Source organism: Cucumis melo, chromosome 5 (assembly GCF_025177605.1).
Source record: "Cucumis melo cultivar AY chromosome 5, USDA_Cmelo_AY_1.0, whole genome shotgun sequence".
Classification (NCBI taxonomy): domain Eukaryota; kingdom Viridiplantae; phylum Streptophyta; class Magnoliopsida; order Cucurbitales; family Cucurbitaceae; genus Cucumis; species Cucumis melo.
Window position 1 is genome coordinate 21,930,723 of NC_066861.1, and position 25,089 is coordinate 21,955,811.

Sequence of the window (25,089 nt, forward strand, 5' to 3'; positions counted from 1 at the left end):
CATCGTCATTAATTACAATAGGTTGAGCTTCACACTCCAATTTATCATCATATTGCTTGCTCTTACGCCAATTGTGGTTACTTGGAAGGTAATGTCGATAACCTATGAAAGAGATTTTTTCTCTTATTTTAAACAACGATCTATCTTCTTTACAAATGGGAAATGTTTGATAACCTTTGGTACTCAATCTCACAAGTCTCCATATGCTAGAAAGTCTTTAATAGTCAACAATAAAAAATGCACGTAACTGAAAGAACTCCTCACACATGCACTTATAAATGTGCTTACATTATTCCACAACTATTCCAACTCTTCAATCAACGATTGTAACCACACGTCAATTTCTTTCTCAAGGGACTTTGATCCTGGTATAAGTAAGAACATGAAAAAATTAGATTCTCATATGTATTGAAAGGTGGAAAATTGTAAAGAATAAGCATAACGCGCCACATGCTATACACAATATTCATATTTCGAAATGGATCAAATCCATTTAAAGCTAAGGTTAATCGAACATTCATTGGGTCTTAAGCAAATTAATGAAAGTTTCTATAAAAACATTTTCACCCTTCAACATCAATTGAATGTCCCTAACACACCATTAGTTTGAACTTGTTTTTCCTCATGTCATCTTATTTGAGAGGCAATGTGTTTTGATAAAAACATTCACTTTGACCTTGGTATCAATGGAAAATGACGTAAAATCTTATTTGGAACATTCTTACCTTTTCCATCCTTTATATTTTATTGAGACTCAACACACACTAGACAACTTTGACAATTAGAAAATCTCTTCCAAAATAAAATGCAGTTGTACTTACAAGCATGAATAAAATCATATCCTAGTTCTAAATCATGTAGTTTTCTCTTGGCTTCACAAAAAGAACTAGGTATACATGCACCAATTAAAAAGGCATCTTTCAAAAATTTAATTTAGTAACATATTAAATAATTTGTTACTCTAATTATTGAGAATCTTAATATGCATCAACTTCACCAAGAAGTTTAATAAGTAAACTTTTGTACAACCAGAGTACAACAAATTATGTGTTCCATCCATCAACTTCTAAAATATGTCTGTAGTATAAGCATTGTTATGTTTTCTTATGAATCTTATCTTCAAAGTCTCTTTAATCTTCATCACATGCCTCTACTCTCAATCGTCCTTATTAGGACTATTTTGACTTTTTATAGCTAATTCTCCTCACATATACCACTTATTCACTAAATCTTCTAATTTATTGAAAACAATAATCCAAACATCACAATGAGTCCAACGCAATGAAAATTGCTGAAATTGCAGCTAAAATGAATGAAATAGGCCAAAATAAGATCAATGACAGTTTCACAAATATGTAGAAAATAGGCGCCCCGATGCTAGGGCTCTGAGACGTTCGAACTATAAAAGTTGCTTATATTTTTACCCCCCAAATCAACCTATAGGCTTATCTAAGCCTAAAATAATTTATAAAGAGGAACTTAGTTGTTGTTTTAGTTGCTCCCGTTTTCTTTTATTCATTTATTTGATTAAATGGGTTAGTTATATATTTTATTATAACTAACTAGAAGATCTTCTATTTTGGATGGTTTGGATTTAGATGGATTTTGTGTAGGTTGTTTGTGTTTTGTTGTGGGCTTATTTGTTCAAGGTCATATCTAGTCTTTTTGCAGTCGAAAAGTATAGAAACGAAGCCGTCAAATGTGGTTATAATGCTCATTAAGTTTAAGCAACTATATATATGAATTTGGTAAGTTTATCACATCTAGGATTTAACTAATCCAATAGTCTTTTATGGAAAAAGGAGCAAAGGGATCGCAAATGATCAAGAGGGCTCTTGACAAGTAAAGCTGCTTTATGATATCGAATTCCCCTGAATTCAGTGAAGAACACTTTGATGTACATGTGACGAGTTTAGTGAAGAACACTCCAAGGTATAGTATCAATAAACTTGGAATGACTCTATACAACATTATATTTTTCTATGTTAATGCATATACAGTTGACAGTTATCATGTACTCATAAACTATTCCATAAGGTAACAAACAATTTCTTCCTATGGGACTGAGACCTTCCTAATGTAGATGTTAAGTCATCGAACTAAGTCATCAATTCTCCTATGTTCTTATTATTATTTTCATTGTCTGTTTCTTGTGTGGTTACTTCACTTAGTAGCCTAATCCTTGTCGTAAGTCCTCAAGTTAATCGTACCTTATGTTTTTATAAGTAATCATTTTTTAGATTTCCGTACAAAATTTTCTCAATTTATTTGTAAACTTTCTCCAAAATTCAATAAAATTCTTTCAAGATTCTCCAAGAATGGCTATCTTCATTCTTCCAATCTTTGAAGTTGCTTTGAAAATCATAAGGAACTAAAGGTAATTTTCTTGGGAATTTGGTGTTTTTAGTAGAATTCTATGAGAATATGCTTGTCTAATTTGTAAACCCGAGACATTTCTACTCTCTTCTTCAATCACATATTGGTAGTAAGTTTATTGTTGCTTTATTGTAGAAAATGCAAAAAAAAAAAAAAGGAATAAAAGAAATAGAAAAGGAAAATGGAAACTAATTAAAAAGGAAAAAGAATAAGAATTAAAGAAAAAGAAAATGTGAAAAGAGAAGAAGGTGGAAGGGAATGAGATTGTCCATTTGTTGCAATAAGTAAATGGTTGTTTATCCCACTATCAAACCAATTTTTCATTCAATTTCCATCCTTTCTTCTTCAAACTTTTAAAATAGAAAGAGAGGTTGAGAAGAAAGAGAAGAAGTTTTGGTATTTTTAGGTTGAAGATGATGGGGGAAAGCTCACGGAAACCACGACAGTTTTTGGTTGGCTTCATCTGTGATACCTCTAGTTTTAAATTCTGTTCGAGTTGCATAAGAACTAAAAGGTGAGGTATGACTTGTTTGAAACTTAATTCATTTAATTACAAATTTCATGAAGGAAGTGGGAAAATTATAATGTTAGGTAATTGATTTTTTAAAGTAAAAGACAGATCACGGGATTCTCGGGCAAAACTAAACAACCTTTAGTTTTTCGAGTATCCTAGAGAGAAAAAGTTGAATTAGAAGCTTTATTCGAAATGGTTGGAAACCTACTTCAATTTTCTACAACTTTTCAGGAAGATCACATGAGCCAAATATGACTGCAAATAGTTTTAACTTCAAGAAAAAGATAGAGGTTGCACAACATGTGAATTTGGAGTAGCTCCATTTTGGAGGCTTTCTAGGACAATCCACTTGAAATCTGATCTATATTCCTTCAAGTAAGTTTTAGAATTCTTCAAAATAAAGAATTAGACATAAAGTACACCCATTTTGGTTAATTATTGAGGAAGTTATGAATGTTTGAAGTTTGTGTACTGAATTTAGGAAACTTTGGTAAAAACTGTGAACATGTGATTTTATTTCTTAAGATTGGAATTCATCAGCAATATCTTTAATATGCCATCTTAAGCATGTTATAAGCAGTACATCGTTTTAAGATTATCATAGAAAGAAAAGAATATCTAGAGTTCCAATGCTCGATTTTTGTTTGTTTAACAAGTAAAGAGAAAATAGGTCGAGTTTACAAACGAGGGAACTAGCTCAAGATTGTGAGTGACAAAACAAGTTCCAAAAATGTTTTCTAAAATTGTTATTTACGATTAAAAGTTTTACATGCTTGAATTTTAATTTATGGATGATACATGACTTCCATGATCAATTTCAAGCATGAATTTCGGGCTTAGATTTCTTAATGAAATTTATATGTGAGCACATGACTATTAAGTTTCTAAAAAGTCGTTGATATGATATCGTTTTGAGCTAAGTATGGATCAGCAAGTATTGTTTCAAGATTTCCAGTTTTCCAAGAACAAACTGAGTAAGCTTGAGTTTTACGCAAGATAAAGATAAGCAGACACATTTTAATCTTTTCATGTGATTTTCTGAGATTTCTAATAACTACATGGTTGAGATATTGAGCCTGAGGCTATATGATATAATGTGCACACAGGTTATGTTCCATTGTTGATGTTGAGTGGACTCTATAACAACAATGCAGTTAGGGGTGGTGGGTGTGATTACTACATCGTCAAGTTAGTACTGCTATGAAACATTGGTTGTACTGGACAAGCCCTACACAACGTAGATTTGTCATGTTAGTTAACATGTTTAATATACATGTCACGCCCAACCCCATAAACTGCTCCTTGCGATCAAATGGGGGCATGCCACCTAGACACTCATCTCGTACCTCTTCACGAGATGACACGTTGAACGCCTAGTAAGCGGAACATCTTAATCAACTTTCTTTTGCAAAGTCTTTGCCTCAACTTGGGCTTTCTTATTTCAACGAAAATTTACAACTTTGAACTTTGCTTTGTTGTCTAGTACGGTTACATAACACAACTCAACTTTAACTTCTAGACGACAATCTCAAGAGATAATAACAAAATAGCAGAATACATAACTCCATTTTTTTATTAACTTAACACCTTTATAAGGTTATGCATTACAAATTACATTCCTTTTTCTCGTGGAACATAAAACTAAAACTAAATTTTGACCCACTTTTCTTACTCCACCGTCTAACGTTGCTTCTTGAGATAGGATACGTAGAGGAATTTCTTTCATCCTTCTCCTCGATCGCCCAGCCAATCCAACTCAAAGACGAGCTTCAAAGCTTCTTTTCCCTAGCTCTGTTCTTCGACTCTGTTTCTTTCCAGCTTGGCCTCACCAACCTAGGTGTAGCGCTCGCCTTCCTTCTCAACTGGGTTTTGGGCATTAAGGAGCGATGCTCTCACCAATCGGCTCCTTAAGCACGAGATAGGATGACACAACTCACACGCCACACAAGTCTACATGAGCATACTCTTTCTTCTCACTTACTTGGCTTCAGCGCCTAACAACCTAGAGACAAAAAAACTTAAAGCATAAGTCAAAGACTTAGTGAGTGATGAGTTTAAGAAACATCTTTTTAGAGAATACAATAATTTAGATATAATTAATATCAATGTCAAAACATAGGCATATATATATATATATATATATATAATCTAATCACTTTAAAATCACAAGCTTTCCTCGTATCAAACACAGTCACAACCATCACAAAAACATCGCACCATTCATATTATCGTGCCATCATTTCTTATCACTAAAACCTGGGATTCTCCTCTTGCCTGGACTTGGGACACAACTCAACATGCTAAAGGATTTGGGACTTAGTGTTTACTGTTGTGGTATATGTTCTAGTTTATATATTTCCTTTACGCGGCAAGTCATTGTCATTGCCTCTTATCCTCGGGTAACGACTAAATCGTTGTTGAGTACAAGTTTTCCTATTGCTTGCCCAAGTGTAAGCGAAAAAATTGGTTTTCTGGGTAATCTAGGGTCGAATAGTAAATTGATATTAAATCTTAGTTCTAAAGGCTGACTCTTCCTCTAGGCAATATACAATTTCTATCTATACAGTATAAGGGAAAAGTGTGTCTAAAGCTAAACTACTGTCTACACTAGAGATTCTATAAAGGGGAATAAGAATGGAGGCGAGGTGGATATGTGAACTAACTTTTGTTAAGAAAGAGTGAAGGAAGATCTTTGGGTTACTAGCAATTAAATTGTGCGATAAGCCATATGCAATGGAGATCAGTTAACTTGCTTATGATTAAGGCGAGTGCCTCTCGGTGTCTTAAATGACACACTTGCTTGCCTCTCAAGATGCAACTAACTAAGCTTCATTAAGCGATATAAATCTAGAAGTTGTTGTTTACAAGACTTATAATACTTCTCTTTTAAGGAAGACAACCTCTATATGACATGTGCTCGCACATGTACTCCTTCCGTAGACACAAGCGACAAAAGTTATCTGATCGCGTACGTTAGTCATGTCCTTGCCACCTACTCTCTTAAGCAGTTGGCGACAAGTGTGGTCATGCGATGAAATATAACTCAACTAACGCGATATGGCTCGTAAGTTAAACTACTTATCAAGAACTTATCACAAACCTAAGCTACTCATAATACATTGATAAATGAATAGCAAAGGAATGTTGGACTGAAAAGGTATAAATGTGCAATGTAGGTCTTAGGTCACTATACAATATGAACGTATACATTACAAAACAGGTATACAAAACTGGAAAGTAAAGGAAATAATATTACACAAGTTAGGGGAAAAGGAAGTGATGGAATCTTCTCTACTCTATCCTAAGCTCTCACTCACAGACTGTTCGGAGATGAATAAGAAAGCTTTTACACACTGCGAATACACTAGTCCTTTCTGCCATTCTCTAAGGTTTCAACCCATTCAGGCTCTCTTTGCTTGGTGTAGAATTAGGTTCTATTCTATTCTGTGGGAAACTTCTTATGACTCTACTATTTTGTATAGTGTGTAGAAACTCACGTTCTACTGTGTGAAATCTCACTCCACCAATAATGAATCCATTGTAACACTAAACGTCAAGTAATGATCCCTTCGTAAGTGAGAGGAAATCATGAGACAAATTTTCTGTCTCACACAATTCCATGACCTAAAATCCATGTGACAAATATGTGCCTGCAATATTTGATTTCAAAACCATTCAGGAAATGCCCGTTGATGTCTTCTGTACAAATCAGTAGCATTTTGAGCTTGCCAATGTATTAACCTCAAATGTTTCCTAAAGGCGATGATTATGAGTTTTTATAACAACAACGTATAATAAATACTCAACAACTATACTTAACAAATACTTCGTTCTCAAATTTCCCTTAAATACTAGCTCTTTCATGGCAGCATAAGACACCTCCTACTTTCCATTTTTCTTATGTCTTGCATGCCTAGACATCTGAAATCAACTCCACCAAGTTGTACTATAATGCCTAGAGCTTACTTTGTGATATGACATCCATCACCAAAACGCATAGCCTTGAACTTAGTTTACCAACCTACTACATGGCCTCAAAGCATCACATCATGCCACCAAACCTTGTCACACTTGTTGTCTAGCTTGTTTGCATGACATGCTCGGCTAGCACTTTTCATCGCCTTTCATTACTTGATAACCTAAATGCCTAACCAAGCATTGTTCTTAGAGGTTTTTTATACATTTTGTCCGCCTAGCACTTTAATCACCTAGCAAACATTAGCGTCATCCTTGCATTTCACCTAGCACTTACAATAGGCTCTTAACCTTGTCCCCTTAGAGGTTAGTCTTGGCACCTCTCAACCACACACACAACAAATCAACCTTGGCCACCCAACACTTTATCTTTAAAGATTCTAATGCCTTCTACTAGCTGCCTATTGTATGCCAAACGCTTAGCCTACATGTAGCCATATTTTGAACCTTGTCTTACAACCTTGCCTATAATGACACTTAAAACACTTCACTTATCTACCAATCAACTTTTCATAAAAAATGGTTTCAACTTTTCTACTATTTCATCTTTCTTCTTCTTTCACCAAGTTCTTGCAAGTCTTAAGTTTCCTGAAATCTAGGGTTTACAGTTCCTCTGTGTTGTGTTGTATGTTAAGTATTTTCACATCTAAGAATAACATGTCTATTAGGTTCAATAGTTTAGCAGAATCAATGGGTATCGTCAAAAGATAGCGATGTCGGTTGGCTTCACGTCATCTCTCGATCTAAGCTAGGAGGTAAAACGAGAAGGGATGTGTTAAAATTTGCTTTTCTTGATCGCGAAGGGATGTGTTAAAATTATAATTGCATTATGTTATTTTGCTATTGCACTCTTTTTTGTACTATTGACTCATTTGTGCAATAGAGCCAATTCTTGTATAATTTAATCTTTAACGACCCTAGAGAAAAACTCCTTTCAGTCTTTGCAAATCATTTAAAAGATAGAACAACTCAATGTCATCATTCTTAGCATGCAATATGTCATGCCCCGCCCCAAATGCCACTCCATGCAACCATTTGGAGGACGTGCAACCTACATATTCAACGCACACCCTATGCGAGATGGCACACCAAACACCTAGTGAACGGAACAACTCTTCCTTTCATCTCTTCACAAAGCTCTTCCTCGTGAGCCTGAGAGATCTTTACATCTTTTATAGTGCAAACACTCAAGATAACACAATGGAATAACTTTATAGAGCTGGGTAATGAACTCTCGTATGAAATTCATGCAGCCGAAGTCAGCTTTCGCATGAAAATGCGACTGAAGTTAGTGTTTGCATAACAATGGGTATGGCAAAAATCAATTCATGCATCATTGAGGAGCCCTATGATAAGGTTTAGCTTTCGACCAGACTACTTGGGTTGACTACTAAGGACTCTTTCTCATTTTCGTGAACCAGAAAAAATCGACTTTCGTCTTTCACCAAACCTATTAGCCATACTCCATCAAGCTACTCGACCTTAATTTTAACTCTTACTCTTCTCGTTCCAAAAACTTATGCGTTGATACCATGCCTGTCACGACCTGCCCAAAATGCCACTCCACACTACCATTTAATGGACATGCCACCTAGATATTCAACGCGCACCCCACTTGAGATGGCATGCCGAACACCTAGTGAAGAGAACAGCTTTCATTTCGTCTCTTTGCGAAGTTCTTCCTTGTGAGCCTAAGAGTCATTTTACATCTTTTGCAGCGGACTTAAGAGATAACACATCAGAATAACTTAAAACTCCTTCTCTTTATTAGCTTAATGCTTACAGAAGTACAAATCTACAAATTACAACTTTCCTTTACGTAAAATGAGTCAACTATGATATTCTTACATCCTTCTTCTTTTCACCAAGGTGTAGTACACCTTCCTTCCTTCATCCACCACCTAATTTTGCTCTATGTAATGGTGGTTGGGGGCATCAAACTCTGTTCACATCTTTTTTCCTTTTTGTCATCTTCAATCCAACCCGAGGAAAAGCACTAGAGTCTTCCTTTTCTTTCTTTTTCGTTAAACAACGCTCCTGGCATTTGGTACTTAGAGGTGTAAAGATGAAGCTTCCTCCTCCGCTAGATTGTCCAACTAACTCTCTTAGCGGAAAGTATTTAAGGCTAGCTTCCCTTAGTCTCGACCCTTTGACTCTCTGACTCATTGGTTTAGGCCTCACTAACCTTGGTATTGCGCTCGCGTTCTTCATGAGTTGGGCCGTCCACACTAAAGAGTAACTTGTATACCAACCGACTTCTTAAATGCATGATGAGATGTCATGCCTAGCATACCATGTAAGACTACAGTAACTCTACCTTTCCTCCTTAACTAGGCCACAACGCCTCAGAACCAATCGTCGCATGACTTAAATGCCTAACAACATGGGGAGGGAAATCACTTAAAACGTAAGTCAAATGGACTTAGTGAGCGACAAGTTTTAAGTACATCGCATCGAACAATTAACATACATCACATAATCCACAACAATTCACCCATCACACGACGAGGGCTACAACCCTATACGCTTGATTCATTTTACAACATGCTCAATTCTGAGACTTGGGATTTTCCCCTCGCCTAGACTTGGGATCTGCTCTCACAGTATCACAAAATTTACCTGAGATTTCCACCAGCGCCCCACCACATTCATTCGTTCTCAAATGTAGGAGTCTTTCTTAACCAACGTCCCATCATCATCATATTTAGATTTTGCACAACGAGCACTACAATGTTATATGTTAGATTCATTTCATAACAAGCTTGGCTATGAGACTTGGGATTTGCTATCACCAATATCACGCGAGTTACCTAGGTTTCCACCAACGTCCCACCACATTCATTCATTCTCAGGCATTTCATAACGAGATCGAATAAAATAAATGCTTTTATTTTCATCCCTAGCTATCTCGGTGCAATAAAGGATCGAGATCCCTTTAAAATGTGGGCAATTTGGTAATTTTGATTTTATGGCAATTTTGAAAACAATCTAACCTTCTTGAGAATAAGGTTTTGAATACTGATTACATATTGGAATGGGGCAGCTGCATAACACTAAGCTTTGTTTTCATGATTGGAACAGTGGTTAGAACAAATCTTCCATGGATGTGGCTCGAATTGGAGTGGTGAATAACATGATTGGAACGATGTCTTTTTTGAAGATTTTGCCAACAAAATCCTGTTTGTGGCTCTTATCTATACTACTACAAAAACAAGATTACTTGACGCTTGTAATTTAGAAATACTTGACGTTTCTAATAAAAACTGTCAAGTAAAATGAAAAAAGTTGAGAATAAAAAAAAGTGGAAAATGCATAATTTTTCAAAAGTTTTTTCAATACTTGATAGGTTGAAAGCGTCAAGACTAGTTTTATTTACTTGATATTTTTTAAATGTCAAGATATACCTATTTCTAAATATTATTTTTTCTTTTTTCAAAAAATTTATTCCTTCTTTTTTTCCCAAATTTCCTTTCTTCTCTCTCTATACACACGATACACATACTTCTTCTCCTTACCTAATTTTTTCAAATCATCGTTCGACATCTCCAATCTCCACATCCTCTGTCGCGCACGGCTAACGCTCCACCACGATAATCAAAGCTCCATTACAATTTCAAGTGGACTTTAAACCATCTCCTCGTTCCAATCTCTTCAGTTAACTCCCTATTCAAGCTCGTAGTTGTTCACACCAAACCTTCCACTTCCTCCACCATTAATCTCATCGAACCTGGTAATTGATTTAATTTCTACTTGATTTCTAGTTTGATTGATATAATCTCCTAATGGTTAGGAATAAATCGGTGGTAACGATTGTCGATATATTGCTGGAGCTGCTGAGGTTTTGTCCTATATGGACTCGAATTTGAAGAAGATTGTTGTACGAGTTATAAAAAAAGCGAAGGAGATTTGTCTCGCTAGATTGGTAATCCTCTTGATTCTTCTATATTAATAAGCTGATTTACTTGTTGAGCGTTTTAGGTTGTGTTTATTTAAATCAATTTTTAGTTTCTTATTGCGATGTTGCTAGTAAGATATGGGGATTTAGGATCGGTTTCTTGTCCATAAAGAATGTGAATGGATTGAAATGAAAATTATTTTGGAAAAAAAATTTGGGCATAAAAAATTTGTTTAATAAAAATGATTTTCAATTGAAATAGGATAGCAAGTATTAAGAATCTAAGATTGAAAAAAGAATGGAAAGAATTTTCGACTGTAGTCTCAAGCCTGAAGTTCAACTACAAATTATATTTGATGCTTTGGCATATGAAATAATCTTGTGGCATCAATTGTCACCATGTAGCATCGACAATCTTGTGATTCCTGCTATGATCTTCAACTAAAACTCAAATTAGATTGAGCCGTAACATCTCACTTGATCCTTGTTTAATTAATTTGTTCTTCCTCCATAGACATGACTTTTCTTTTCTTCTTAAAGCTTAGAAGTTAGAAACTTCAAGTGCCTTTTGTTATTACGTATCTGTTAACAGTAATGACGTTCTTGCTTGTATTTTACTAAGAACATCCTTTGTAAAAAATTATTTTACCAAGAACTTAATACATTGCTTTTTTTGTGTGTGGCTTTTATAAAGATTAATTCTAAGTTTTGGGAGTTTTTATCGAATGTTCGTTTGTATTTGAGTAATGGAGAAGATTTTTTTAAAAAAAAAATTTAGTTGTTTTTGCTTGAAATTAGTTTCCCAATGTAGTTCAGTTTGTTGGAGTCGTTACCCAGAATTTGTCAATAATGATGATTGTTTCTGAATACCATCTAAAGGTATGGATAAATTTTCTTACGCTTTATTTTATTCTAATGAAAATTATTTCAACATGTTCCATAGCAAGCATTTAATTACATACTTTGTTCATATATAATGAATGATGATTAGTTTTTATATCAACTTATTCCCTCTTTCATGTACACTTCATCTTCCAAGTGATTTACGTTGTTATCTTCAAAAGAAAGGTCGTTTATCTCCACCTAAAGCCTTGAGATTTGTCCTCGATATTGCTCAATATGTTTCTAGTTGATTGAGTATCGCAGTTTGATGTTATAGAATCTAGATTGTCTTTTTTTGTAATTTTATGATAAGCTTACTTTCATCCATATCATTGAGATTTTTGTAGGACTTAGTTGAAAAAAGATGGAAAAAATGGGCTTTGTAGAATTACTTGTTCTTTCTTTTCAGGGGTTTTAACTACTAAGGCCTAAAATATTATAGCATATTTCAAGATGGACCCAAGCTTCCTATATATTTCAGAAAGAGGAATCCTTGAAAATGGCAAATATAAGAATGAAATTTGTCAAAATAGCAAACAGTTATTTTATTTTTATTTATGGCAAAACCAACTGCCTGGATAAATTTCCCACTTTTTTTCGACTGAAAATGCCCCTTAACGTATCAAAACTGTCCTAAATCAAATACAGTATATTTAAGAAACCTGAAAAATCAAATAAAACACAACATAGCCAATTACAATGTATCTATAAACACACCCACCTATGTTAATTATTAACCAAATCAAATAATTATTATATTATCACAAAAATCCCTAACCATGTTTAATTGATTTCAATATCCCCTAATTATTCCCATTTTTCCCTTCAATAATTATATATTCATACTTTAGCTACCGATTTTTCCTTCAATAGCTATTAACGCAATGAATAGCTTATAGAATTTTAATGCAATGAAGTATTCCTTCCTAAAACAATGATAAACATGATGCAATATTTAACCATTTACGAAAAAACATTAAAGAATGTAACCGGAAAGCATTTAAAACAATCGAAATTCAAATCTATAAAATTCAAATTTAAACTCCAACAATTCCCTAAAATTATGGCAAATATAATGGGAATACTTATCTTTAGATTCAAATCTCAACTATCCCTAAAATCATGTCAAATAAATTGTCATCTATATCTTTAATGTTACAAACAAACCACAGTTCGTTAATGGAAACCGAAACACAATCTCAAATCTGAATATATTACGAAAATACAAATTTCACCAAAACGTTCATGGCCATTAAAACATAAATTTTAACAAAGAATGGAGCAAAACATATTCTTTTTGAAATTTCAAATCTTTATATTCTAAACTACTTTAGAAAAATAACAACATTGCCTTCCCAACCTTATATTCATAAGATGAAACAATAATTTAATATTCATCCCTCCTATATACAATCTACCACTTAATACTTTTTTCGATAAACATGTTCCCTTTGAATTGTTTTGATGGCTTTGCAACGAGTGAAGACCGTATTCCATGGTAGATGGATCGAATCATGCCGATATATTGACTATCACCTCCTTGATGTATATGTTCCAGTTTCATCCTCGTTTCAAGAATTTGTAAATTGTATCCAACATAGACTTTTTCCAAATTCAGAAGTTTCTATCTGTAGGTTGACCCTTTACTGGAAAGATGGCAACAATTCGAAACTCATTCAGATTGTGGATGATAAGGATGTGTCTTGGATTATGTTAGTTTTATCAAAATTGCCAGACAATGATCTACTCATTATTGTCGACACCACACCTGCTACGGATATTGGAAATACCCCTTATATGAGCAGCGAACTACCTAGAACCGAAGACTCACGTACTGAAAATGTAATTATTGATCTCAATGTATTTGAATCACCAAATACTGTTATACACATTAGAGTTGGATCCATGTTTAGACAAAAATCAGTTTTGAAAAAAGCTATTTATATGCTCGCTTTGAATAGTAGTTTTGAATTAGTTACTGTTAGGTCCAACCGTACATCATTCGACATCAGATGTAAGGATCCATCTTGCCCCTGGTATCTACGTGCTTCGGTATTTAAAAAAAGTGACATTTGGATAGTTCGTAAATTCACAGATACACATCTGTGTTCTGTTGACGTCGTGAAGAATGACCACAAACAAGCAACATCCTGGATTGTATCTAAGTGTACGAAATTAATATTTAAAACGAATGACAAGGCTCCATGTCGTCCTTCGGATGTTATAAATTATATGAAGATTCACCACGGTGTGAACATAAGTTATGATAAAGCTTGGAGAGGACGTGAAATTGCTTTGAATTCCATTAGGGGTACTCCGAAGGACTCATATGCCATGTTGTCTGCCTTTTCGGATGCACTGATCCGAAACAACCCAGGTATCAAAAATTTCAATTACCCTGTATTTTAACAGATACCACAAGATCCATATAAAAATACAATGTAATTCTAAACTACTTTATCTGACTGTTTTTAGGTACATATACGGCTGAAGAAGCAGATGATGAAGGTCGGTTTAAATTCTATTTCATGGCACTAGCTGCTTCAATTGATGCATGGAACTACTGCGTACCAGTTATTTCTGTTGATGGTGCAGCTATGAAGAACAAATATCTTGGTACCCTCATATCTGCTTGTACTATTGATGGAAACTCTCAAATTGTGCCACTAGCTTTTGCTGTCGTTGATTCAAAGAATGATTTGTCATAGTCATAGTTTTTTCGAAACCTTAAAACCGTTTTTGGGGAACATAATGAGATGGTAATTGTTTCTGATGCTCACAAAAGTATAGAAAATGGGTTTAATACCGTTTATGAAATAGCTGAACATGGATTATGTGCATTCCATTTGTTGAAGAACTTGAAAAAGAACCATAAATCACTTCCCATGGAGGACTCATTCAATAAATGTGCCAGAGCGTATACACCACTGGAATTTGAGTACTACATGAGGCAACTCGAACAACTATCTCCATCAATGAGGCATGAGTTGGAAGCAGTGGGAAGACATAAGTGGGCCAGGGCATTTTTTAAGAGAAAAAGATACCAGGTTATTACAACCAACATCTCTGAAAGTATGAACTCTACCTTGAAAAAACAACGAGAATTGCCTGTAATGGGACTTCTAGAATCTATCCGTAGTTTGATTCAAAAATGGTTCTATGAACGTCGTACCAAATGGAGATTCCAACGCACACAACTTTCAATATATGCAGAAGATATGATTCGAGAATCCTTGGCGCAGAGCCGCTCAATGAATGTAAGTTATTTAATATTCAATAAATGCAATAAAAGTGTAGTGAATTACTTTTTTTGTATATGATATTTGTTGTATTGGTTTGACAGATATATCCTGTAGACCAACATGAATTTGAAGTCCACCATCGTAAGGAACAATTTGTCGTCAACATTTTAAATCGGACATGTTCATGTCGTCAATGGGACCTTGATTTGATCCCTTGTTCATATGCATGTATAGCATTGTCCACAAGGAATCTTAATCTCCATTTATACACCGATAAGTTCTACTATGTCTCAAATTTGATAAACCTGTACAAGAAGAGGACGTGTCCTATTGGTACTGTAAACCAAATTAGGAATACCCACCAAGGTGGCAATGATGGAATACTTCCACCGCATGTTAAACGTCCAGCTGGAAGACCCAAAAAGAAGAGGTTTACTTCATTCTTAGAGAAGAAAGCCTCTGTTCGTTGTAGCAGGTGTGGTAAAGGTCACAATTGCAGGTCTTGTAAAGAACCCATTTAGTAATAGCGATGTTTAAGAAGTAAAAGGGATAATTAGTTTATATTCATAGTTGTATTTTCTTATCAAGTTGGTTGAATGATTCGTTCAAATAAGATCGTTCTTTTATTCACTTAAATACAAAGTATTTAACTACACTGTATTTGGCTGTTTTAAACTCAATCACAGTTATGTTCAAAATCCAATGTAATCCAGCTTACATAACAATTATCAAATAAGCATGAATTTATAAGTTTTGTAAAAACAAATACCTTAGTTCAACGAAAACATGTTAATTCCAATATATTCTAGACCCCTAACAAAAAAACATAAAATGAATATTTCAAGCTTGACTTAGATGCAGATCAAACGATGGCCATTCTGAGGATGAATTCTCTTTATCCTTCCTTGGTTCAACTACTTTTCCTCTTAAAGCATCTATCCATATTCCTGTTGAAACTGGTGTAACCTCTCTATACTCTTTAGCATTTGATCTTTTCATTCCTAACCCTTCCTTTGTGTTGTTTAGCTAAACAAAATAATCCATGAATAGGATAACAAGTTATAAATTACATATAAACTAGATCGTATGCTTACATGTTTTAGAACAACCCTTGCTGCTGCTGTATTTTCCGCCATATTTGAAACCCTATCATTACTCGGCATTTTGCCTATAATCTACAAGTTATTGGCAAACAAGTCTCTATATTAAGTATGTTATTATCATTTTCGAAATGTTGAACCGTCATTTATATTAGATATGTTATCACCTTGGCCATCTGTGGTCTATGTTTAATTTTGCCAAATGCTGGTTGCACGTTCCTCAACATTCTTGGGGTTGAATTCAATGAATACTGACCCTGTGCATTCTTTAATATTTCTCGAGTATTAGTTAAAGATACCATTCATATACAACAATTCACAACGTCTCGAAGGAATATGTAGTCACACCAAACATACAGCCATTCACACACTTATATGCCAGATTTCAAATACAGTTGAAATGTTATCCCAATTGCCTAGATAGAATAACTATATACTCATTCAACATTATACCTATCCATCCATTAACTGATCTTCATAATGTTAAATGTTTCACAGCAAGCCATTCAATCATATTCATAATGATAAATGATATTCAATTATAGCCCTAATTATAATTACCCAGAAGGGGACCGTAACCAACACATACATAGTAATTTCCAGCACAAAAAACAGTGGCAACTTGTACATAACCCCAAAAAACATTCATGTCATCGATCCCCATACACTTAAACTAACAGGCAACCTACTACCACAGTTAAAGCTACAAATTCAATGTAGTTTATACCATAGTCATTAAACATACACAGTCATTTAGTATAATAAACATATAGAGATCCACAACTATACCGTTCTTCTCCTCTGTTCTTTTTTCTTGATCTCATCATATATAACACTCTCATCAATTGACCGTATCAGCCTGTATATCTCCTCATCTGTTTCCTCCGGGGCCTATTACAAGTATGTACATATTAGTCTATAATATGTATTATACACATTCTCAACATTTTGATTTTTTTCTTTACCTTATACTGCGAAGACTCTTTATCTCCAGCTCTTGGTGGTGTCTCTGATTTTGCCACTTTAGATTGACCACCGTCGTGCCCTCTTGAACTCTCTCCTTGACTTTCATCCACAAGCCCTTTTCCATCCTTGTCTTCATCGTCATCCCTTTTTCCAAGCACAGTTCGATTGCTTGTATCCAAGTTCAAATCTTCAACATCATCTTCTTCTTGGTCCTCCCTCCACCTTGTCAAGATGCTCTTCAAACGCCCGTGCTCCCTGCGCAACAAATACTATCGAATACATTATATTTGGTAAGACTATTTGCAACCAGATACACTGTATTTGTTAAGATTCTTTACAAATACAAACCAGATACACATGTTATCAAAGTCTACACATCATGCTTACCATAAATTCATGCCTCTTTGTTGCCTCCATTATTCCATTCATCTTCTGCTCTAATTCTTCAAACCGATTATTCATTTTCAACTCCACAGATTTAAGAAACTCAAGAAGACCTTCCACACTTGTCTCTATCCTCTGTTGGCTAATCTCAATCTTCTCTACCATTTTCCTCGGGACATTAATCTCACTTGTAGACGGCATGCCTCTATTCAGCGAAACAGAGGCTATGTGGTCAGAATTCTTGTTCTTTCGAAGCTCATCCTCTGCTTCTTTGAGTATGTCTTTTTCTGTCTCGATGAATGGTGCGAAGAATTGCATTCCCACTTCATCTGGGGTTGCCAGCATTGGAGACACTTCAAGCTGTTTCAAAAATGAAGAAAATACTGTATAAACAAAACTATTATGAATACATGAAGTACTACAAATTACGAGATCTACATACCGTTGGCGAATCGAACACTTTCTGTTTTAAGTCCTTCCATTTGGGTTGTGTGTCAGCCACCCAATTATAATCCTAGGGACTTCATTGGAGATCCTCGTTGCAAAAAAGTTGGGCGGAGTACTTAATGTTGGGATTACCTCGTAAGCCCAAGCGAGAATGGGGAAAATAAACCCCCCCATAGAAATACCCGTTTGCCCCTTGCTACAGACGGCCCTATTCATGAAGTCCACTAAGAGTTCAAAAGCAACTCTACCCCACGGGTACCCATCAAATACTTCATCATCGTCTACCATAATGATATGATCCCAATCTACATTTAGACATTCTTGTTTGGGGATCAAAAAACTCTCCAGAAAGTACAGCTTGGCCATCTTTATCCTATCATCATCAGTTCTAGCGGTACTTATATTGAACATAACATTCAAGTACTGCCTCGTCACAGTTTTAAGATTTTCAAAATATACTCCTTTTAGCCACCCACCACCCTTTATATCCTCATGGTTAATATCAGAAATCTCATGACATCTTAAGCCTGTTATAAGTGCAAATTCTCTCAATCCAAACCTCAGAACCCTTCCTCCTATTAGAAATTGAAGCTGACTAGTCGACTTGGGTTTGCACATTCGCTGAATAAGGTGCAACAACAATTGGGAGGATTGGTTTGTTATGGAGAGGTTTAGAAAGTGCCCAAATATCCCCTCCCTAAATCTATTAATAAGCCTATCTCCAAGATTTTCCTTAATTTTCTCTATTACTGTGCTCTTCTTAATGTGTAGATTGATTATTAGAGGCTCGTTTCTTCTTTCAGAACACATTAAGTACACCGAGTCTTAACATGATTTGAAAAAATCATCAGTAACCAGGCATATACCTATCACACATATCTCATATGCATTAAACCGATAAATACACCATAAACATAAAAGACAGCCAACATATATAATTGAATAGACTATCAATATAAAATAACATACAGAACATTTATACCTTTCACTACCAATTTACACATACTCTGTAACTAACTACATCCCATTCAATCAACTACCCAACATACAAAAGACGGAAGCCACAAATACAAAACACATACAACCCAAGTACCATACATTACATATGAAACACTACAAATACAGAGTATCTAAACTTAATATATGAAACAGTCTATGTTACCTCTGATTTCTCCGGATTCATTGGAGCTTTTCCCCTTCTCCTTCTATCTTCTCTTGCCTTTTCTTCTATTCTAACAGCCTTCACCTAGTTTATAAAACCAAGATTTGAGCTATGTATGCAAAATAACATACACCAATATGAAATTACTTGCTTACTTTCTTTCCCTTTTCTCGAGCCTTGCTCCTTTTCCTAGTATCTGGGGGTATCTCACTCGTTGATGAATTCGAATCTTCACCCACGGCGGTCTCGCCTTCCTCTTCTTCATCTTGTTCTTCTTCATCTTGTTTTTCTTCGTCTTCTTGATCATCGGCTTGTTCATCTTCTTCCACTTCTTCGTCTTCATGTACTTTCTCCTCCTTTTCGCTTTCGCTTTCCGTATCATCCTGTTTGTCAAATTTACAATTAATATATATAGCACATAATTCATTCATAACAAATGTATGACGGTTATACCTTTCCTTCAACCTCCTTTTGTTTTTTTCCTTTCCCCCTATAAACTCTCTTCCTCGAGACCTAAATAGGGAACAATATAAATAAAAAGCTTATTTGAATTACGAGAGACCACAAGTAATTGGAGAATAGATTTACACTTTACCAAACTCTTAATCCGTTGTTTCTTCTAGACAGTGGCTTCCTCTTTTTTCGTTTCAGTTCTCACCCTCTTTTTTGAAGTTCCTGGACTCTCTCTTTTGCCCCCGGAACCTTCTGCCATGATATCTTCTGTTCTCTGACATTTATAGAAAAACATATAAACATCTATAACTTATTTGGTAATTACAGAAAACATTCATTTGTACCTCCTCAGAAGAACTAGATAGGTTTTGAATTCCGGTTGGCAATGATTTCCTAGAACCAGTGATCCCTGCGGCTCGTAACCGATCACTTGTCCTTGTTTTGATTTCTCCCCTCCCCTTTTTCATCTTTATATTCTATAAAATTTAAAAAATTCCAAAAGCCAATATATTTATATATAACTTCAGAACAGATCCCAAGTAACCCTCCTAAAATAAAGGCATATCTGTTCACACTTTATGCCTTTTATTTTAGGAAACAAAAATCATGGAATTAAAATATAAATACGACATTCTATGCCATTTGGAAGCGGGTAGGAAGCAATTTGAAATTTAAACAAATTTTAGAACCGAAGAATTAGAACTCGGTATTTTTTTCACACAGCAAGAATCCAAAGCTTGAATATGCAAAAAACACATACATGCAGAAAACAGAGCAAGAATCCAATGATCAGAAGGAACAACTCACCGATACTTTGCACAATTCGCGGCGCAAATCGATTGAAAGAAGAAAGGCGTGCAGACGGCGGAAAAAACGATGGTGCAACAGCGACTGTGGAAGATAAATCGACTCTGAAAAAACCAAAAAGGAAGATACGGTCGGAAAACAAAGGGCGTGCAGACGGCGGAAAATCGACGATGGAAAAGCGACTGTGGAAGCTAATATACGGAAGAAGACTAAGGGGTGAAAATTCGAAGGAAGACTTTAAGCAAGTGAAGGAAAAACCAGGGTTTTATTTGAGATGGGGAGTGGTTGCATGCAGAAGATGTGATGTTTTGCAGACAGATGGTTTATTTATTTCGAAGGGAAAATAGAAATTTGAAGGCAATGTGTATTAAGTATAGAGTATTTGCAATTCTGCCTACTATTGTATTTAAAAATCTATATTTTAAATTAGATAGGGGCATTTAAGGCATAGTTGTCTCATTTATTATATGCAAATTAACTGTTTTTCTATTTTGACAAATAAAAAAGAAATTTGTCATTTATCCAAAGTAAATGTTAAATTTTGCTATTCTTCTTGTCGCCCTTTTCAGAAATGTACTAAATGGGCTTACATATTACATAAACATAGGGCCCAAAAGACCAAATTATCCATTGATAACTTGTAAAAGTACAAGTTATTGTAACCTCTTTTATAGATTAACAAGGCCAAAATGTAGAAGAAATGTATCAAAACGCCATCATTATGTTGAAAAAGCACCAGTATTTAGAAATACACTATACATAAACATCCATGTCTGTTTTATCTAGTGATGTCCACTTAACTCATGGGGACCCGCCTGAAACGGGGTGAAAAATTTTCGAATTCACGGAGAATGGGGAGGGAGTGGGGAGATCTTTTTCCCCATTGGAAAATCGGGGTCAAAGACGAGGAATGGCCCCGTCCCTACCCCGCTCCTCCACCTCACCTTGAAAAAAATATATAACTATATAACTAATTATTTATTTAATTAATTAATCCATTAATTAAATATAATTATGTTTTATTTATTTAGTTATTTGATTATGAGTTAATGTCAGAAACTCTACCTACTTTTCTTCTTTTTCTTTTCCGCTGCATCTCCTTTTTTTTTATTTCCTCTTTTTTCTCTTCTAGATTCTTCTTCTTCTTCACTGCTCCTCGCTCCATTTCATTTTTTTCTCGGTTCTATTCTCCATTGTTCTTCTCTTTTGTTTTATTCTCCATCTTCTTCCTTTCTCCATTCCATTTTTCTCTTCATGTTGCTGCCTTTTTTTTTTCTTCTAAGTTTTACCCACCAACTACCACTTAGATCTAGTCGCGTCTACGCTGGGAATGATTTATGTTTTATATGAATTTTTTATATAAATGTTTTATATGTTTTATATGACTGATTTCCAAGCTAATTTATGTTTTATAAGATTTTTTTTGCAGTAACTTTTTTAGTTAGAGGCTTTAATTTTTTTAGTTATTTTTCATTAAGAATTAAATCTACTTATGTTACGCCTTCCTATTTTGTTCTCTTCTTTGTTTCCTCTCCCCTTTTTACTTTTTTTTTTTTTTTTATAAAATTTAATTTGTCTATCTTCATTGTAATCATCGTGGAACTTGTTCCTATATACCTCACGCTTATTGTCTCCCCAATATTGCACATAGGGATTGGGTTTCCTAAGCTGTTTCTTCCGTATGTATTCAATTTGGCTTTTTAAATATTTCTGCTCCTCCTATTGAAAAGAAAAAATATGTGAGGCTAATGCATAATTGGTTAATTATGTGACTAATTCAACAAGTAGTCTAACCTTAATCTATGAAGCGATATTGCTTTGAGTGGCCCAATTCTCAATAAATGTTAAAACTGTAACATATAATTCATCAATTTTTTAACCAACCAATGAGCAGTAGATAATAAGAATATTTTTTTATTTAAGTGTATGGTTTATTCGTGGAGTTGTGAATTTTGGATGGGAATTGGTTTAACAGTGGTTCACCGAAAATTACAAACATAACAACAAACATTATATTTATTAATTCTTGCTTGTTATTATTCTAATTTTACGGTGTAACAAAGTATATCAACAGTATAAGTACATCGGTTCTAGCTACTTTATTGTTGGTTGATAAGTCAATTCATATATTTTATATGTTGCATAAAACAATTTATTAAAGTTTTTTGGGTAATGATCATTTATGCCTTGAAATTAGGTTAATCTACTTTATTTTAAGAGTACATTTTGACTATTTGTAAATGAAAATAACTCTATCTAATGATAATGAGTTAGAACAAGGTAGTTCAACTCCAACATCTATGAACATGAGTAAATCAACTTCAATGAATAGTGTTTCAAGTGGTCATGATCAACCTACACCTTTTACACTAGAAAGTGATGATAATGAGGAACTACTAAAAAATAGTAGATTGACATCGGTTGTATGGAATCATTATAAAAGACAAAAAATAAATGATACCATGAAAGCAATATGTAATTATTGTGGAAAAAAGTTAGAAGAAGAATCAAGAAATGGAACAAAACATTTACATGATTATTTCAAAAGTTGTCCATTATGTAGACCAAGAGACATTAGGTAATCGTGCTTGAAATCCACTAAAACCAATGGAGAAAAATTAGTGTTAAATTAGCCCTCTTTCATTATGAAGCTTCTAGAAGAGATCTTGTGTGTGCCATAATTTTACATAAATATCCTATAAACATGGTTGAACACAAAGGATTTAGAAAGTTTTAAGTGGTGTTCAACCAATGTAAAAGATGATTTTAAGAAGCACAATGAGGAGAGATATAATAAAAATCTATGAGGAAGAGAGAATTAAAATAATGAAATTTTTGAAAAGCAACAAAAGTAGGGTTGCCCTTACTATGGACTTGTGGACTACGACAAGCTAGAAGAAGTAATACATGGCAATCACTGCACATTTTATTGATGATTCTTGGGTCCTACAAATTAGACTTAGGTCATTTGATTTAAATATTTCATCTTATAATCTATTTTTTGTTCAACATTTAGTAGTTTCCATTTTAACATATTATTACGTTTGAACATGTGCCGCATCCATATGTTGGACATTTACTTGCTGAAGCACTAATAGAGTGTATATTCGATTGGAACATAGATCGTAAATTGTACATTTTAACAGTAGATAATTGTTCAACAAATGATGCAATGGTTGATATTTTATTGAGAAAGATTTAAGGACACTTTGGTTGCGTGGAAGTTTGTTTCACATTCATTGTTGCGCACACATTTTTTATAGTGAAAGATGGTATAGAGAAGATTAAAGGTACAATTCATTTTTGGACCATGGACATTTTGGACCATTTCTCCAAAAAGGAAAGAAAATTTTGAGGAAGGAGTTCATCAATTACAAATTCCATGCACTAAAATACTATGTCTTGATTGTGTTATAAGATGGAATTCAATATATGTGATGCTCAAAACTGCTTTAGAATACAAGGATGTGTTTCTTCATCTAAAACAAAGTGAACCACTATACACTTGTCTTCCTTCAGAAACGGATTGAGATTTTGGAAAACAAATGTGTGATAGATTAGAACCATTTTACTTGATGACTGAATTATTTTATGGGTCAAGTTATCCAACCTCTAATGTTTTTTTTAAGAAGTTTGTGAAGTTAGGTTGGAACTTTCCATGTGGCTTAATTCTGATGTTGAGGAGATACAAGTAATAGTGTCAAGAATGATTTCCAATTTTGAAAAGTATTGAAGTGTGATTCTTGGTGTGTTGGCAATAGTTACAGTTTTAAATCCTAGATTCAAGATGAGATTGATCGAGTTTTATTTTTCTCAAATCTATGCATCTCATTATACTGCAGAAATTAAATTAAATGTTAGAGAATTGTGTTGTGATTTGATTAAGTTTTATAGTTCAAGATCAAGTACAATAGAAGAACCTCAACGTTCTACCTCTACATCTTATTCGACTTCATTGTTAGATGGAAGTAGTAGTAAAACTTCTCTTGCTAATAGAAAAGATCGCCACCTCAAGTTTGAAGAGTTTGTTAGTGATGTGGAGAATGATGTTGACAATGTCAAATCAGAGCTTGATCGTTATTTGGATGAGTCTCTTTTACCGCGAACAGAAGACTTAAACATTCTGCAATGGTGAAAATTTAATGGAGTAAAGTATAATGTTTTGTATGACATTACAAAGGATGTTCTAGCTGTTCCCATCACTATTGTTGCCTCTGAATCTGCATTTAGTATTAAGGGTAGATATGTGGGTCCATATCGTTCTCACATTTATGAAAACTTATTAAAAGCCTCGATGTGTACTCAAGATTGGTTATCGATTGAAGGTATGAGTTAATACTATTGTTTAGATTATTTAACAAACTTTTACTAACTATGATGTAAGATTTAATTTTTCTTTGTACATGGCTCACATAGATCTGCATACTCCTATTGATGTTAAAGTGTTGAAAAATATTATTCACGATCGAGACTTAAACGATAATGTAAGTAATAGGTTTGCATATTACCATTATTTTTTAATATTCATACTAATTTGTATAATATCTTTTTCAGGAACCATTTCCTACAAAGTTGGATGAAATTCATTGATGACTTGACACGACTTTGGCTATGTTGTGAACCTTTTCCTACCATTTCCTAAAAACCGTATGTATTATGTCTTAAATTATTATTTTGTAAACTTCTCTTAAAAAATTTGGTGCAATTGAACACTTTGTTAGAATAGTTATGGATAGATCTTTGAGTTTTTTTTATGGATTTTTGAATTTTATGGATGAATTTTTAAATATTTCTTCTAATAGTTGAATTTTTCATAATATTCTATAAAAAAAATAAAATATTTGAAATATATACATATTTCAAGTAAATTCGGAATGAAAAATGAG

At 34.2% G+C, this 25,089-nt stretch overlaps 2 protein-coding genes and 1 long non-coding RNA gene across 4 annotated transcripts; all 3 read left to right on the forward strand.

Moving 5' to 3' along the window:
* The first annotated feature begins 1,700 nt into the window (after positions 1-1,700).
* LOC127149439 (uncharacterized) lies at positions 1,701-4,957 on the forward strand. Of its 2 annotated transcripts, none has more exons than XR_007821042.1 (3): positions 1,701-1,932; positions 3,122-3,265; positions 3,997-4,957. It is a non-coding gene; the product is annotated as an uncharacterized LOC127149439 (long non-coding RNA). The 2 variants fall into 2 exon arrangements; XR_007821043.1 differs by lacking the exon at positions 1,701-1,932 and adding an exon at positions 2,554-2,890.
* An 8,032-nt stretch (positions 4,958-12,989) lies between these two features.
* On the forward strand, positions 12,990-15,364 carry LOC127149440 (uncharacterized). The gene is made up of 3 exons (XM_051084940.1): positions 12,990-14,019; positions 14,118-14,899; positions 14,986-15,364. The coding sequence occupies exons 1-2, from the start codon at positions 13,107-13,109 to the stop codon at positions 14,348-14,350; spliced, it is 1,146 nt and encodes a 381-aa protein (XP_050940897.1). The 5' UTR covers positions 12,990-13,106; the 3' UTR covers positions 14,351-14,899; positions 14,986-15,364.
* On the forward strand, positions 14,399-15,405 carry LOC127149569 (uncharacterized). The gene is made up of 2 exons (XM_051085354.1): positions 14,399-14,899; positions 14,986-15,405. The coding sequence occupies exons 1-2, from the start codon at positions 14,399-14,401 to the stop codon at positions 15,403-15,405; spliced, it is 921 nt and encodes a 306-aa protein (XP_050941311.1).
* Positions 15,406-25,089: the final 9,684 nt, after the last annotated feature.

What these genes read in the sequence shown, in the direction of transcription:
- LOC127149440 (XM_051084940.1), top strand. Translation starts at nt 13,107, where the DNA reads ATGGCTTTGCAACGAGTGAAGACCGTATTCCATGGTAGATGGATCGAA. An exon ending in ACTGATCCGAAACAACCCAG is followed by an intron (nt 14,020 to 14,117) that starts GTATCAAAAATT and finishes GACTGTTTTTAG; the next exon opens with GTACATATACGGCTGAAGAA.
- LOC127149569 (XM_051085354.1), top strand. Translation starts at nt 14,399, where the DNA reads ATGGTAATTGTTTCTGATGCTCACAAAAGTATAGAAAATGGGTTTAAT. An exon ending in CGCAGAGCCGCTCAATGAAT is followed by an intron (nt 14,900 to 14,985) that starts GTAAGTTATTTA and finishes TTGGTTTGACAG; the next exon opens with ATATATCCTGTAGACCAACA.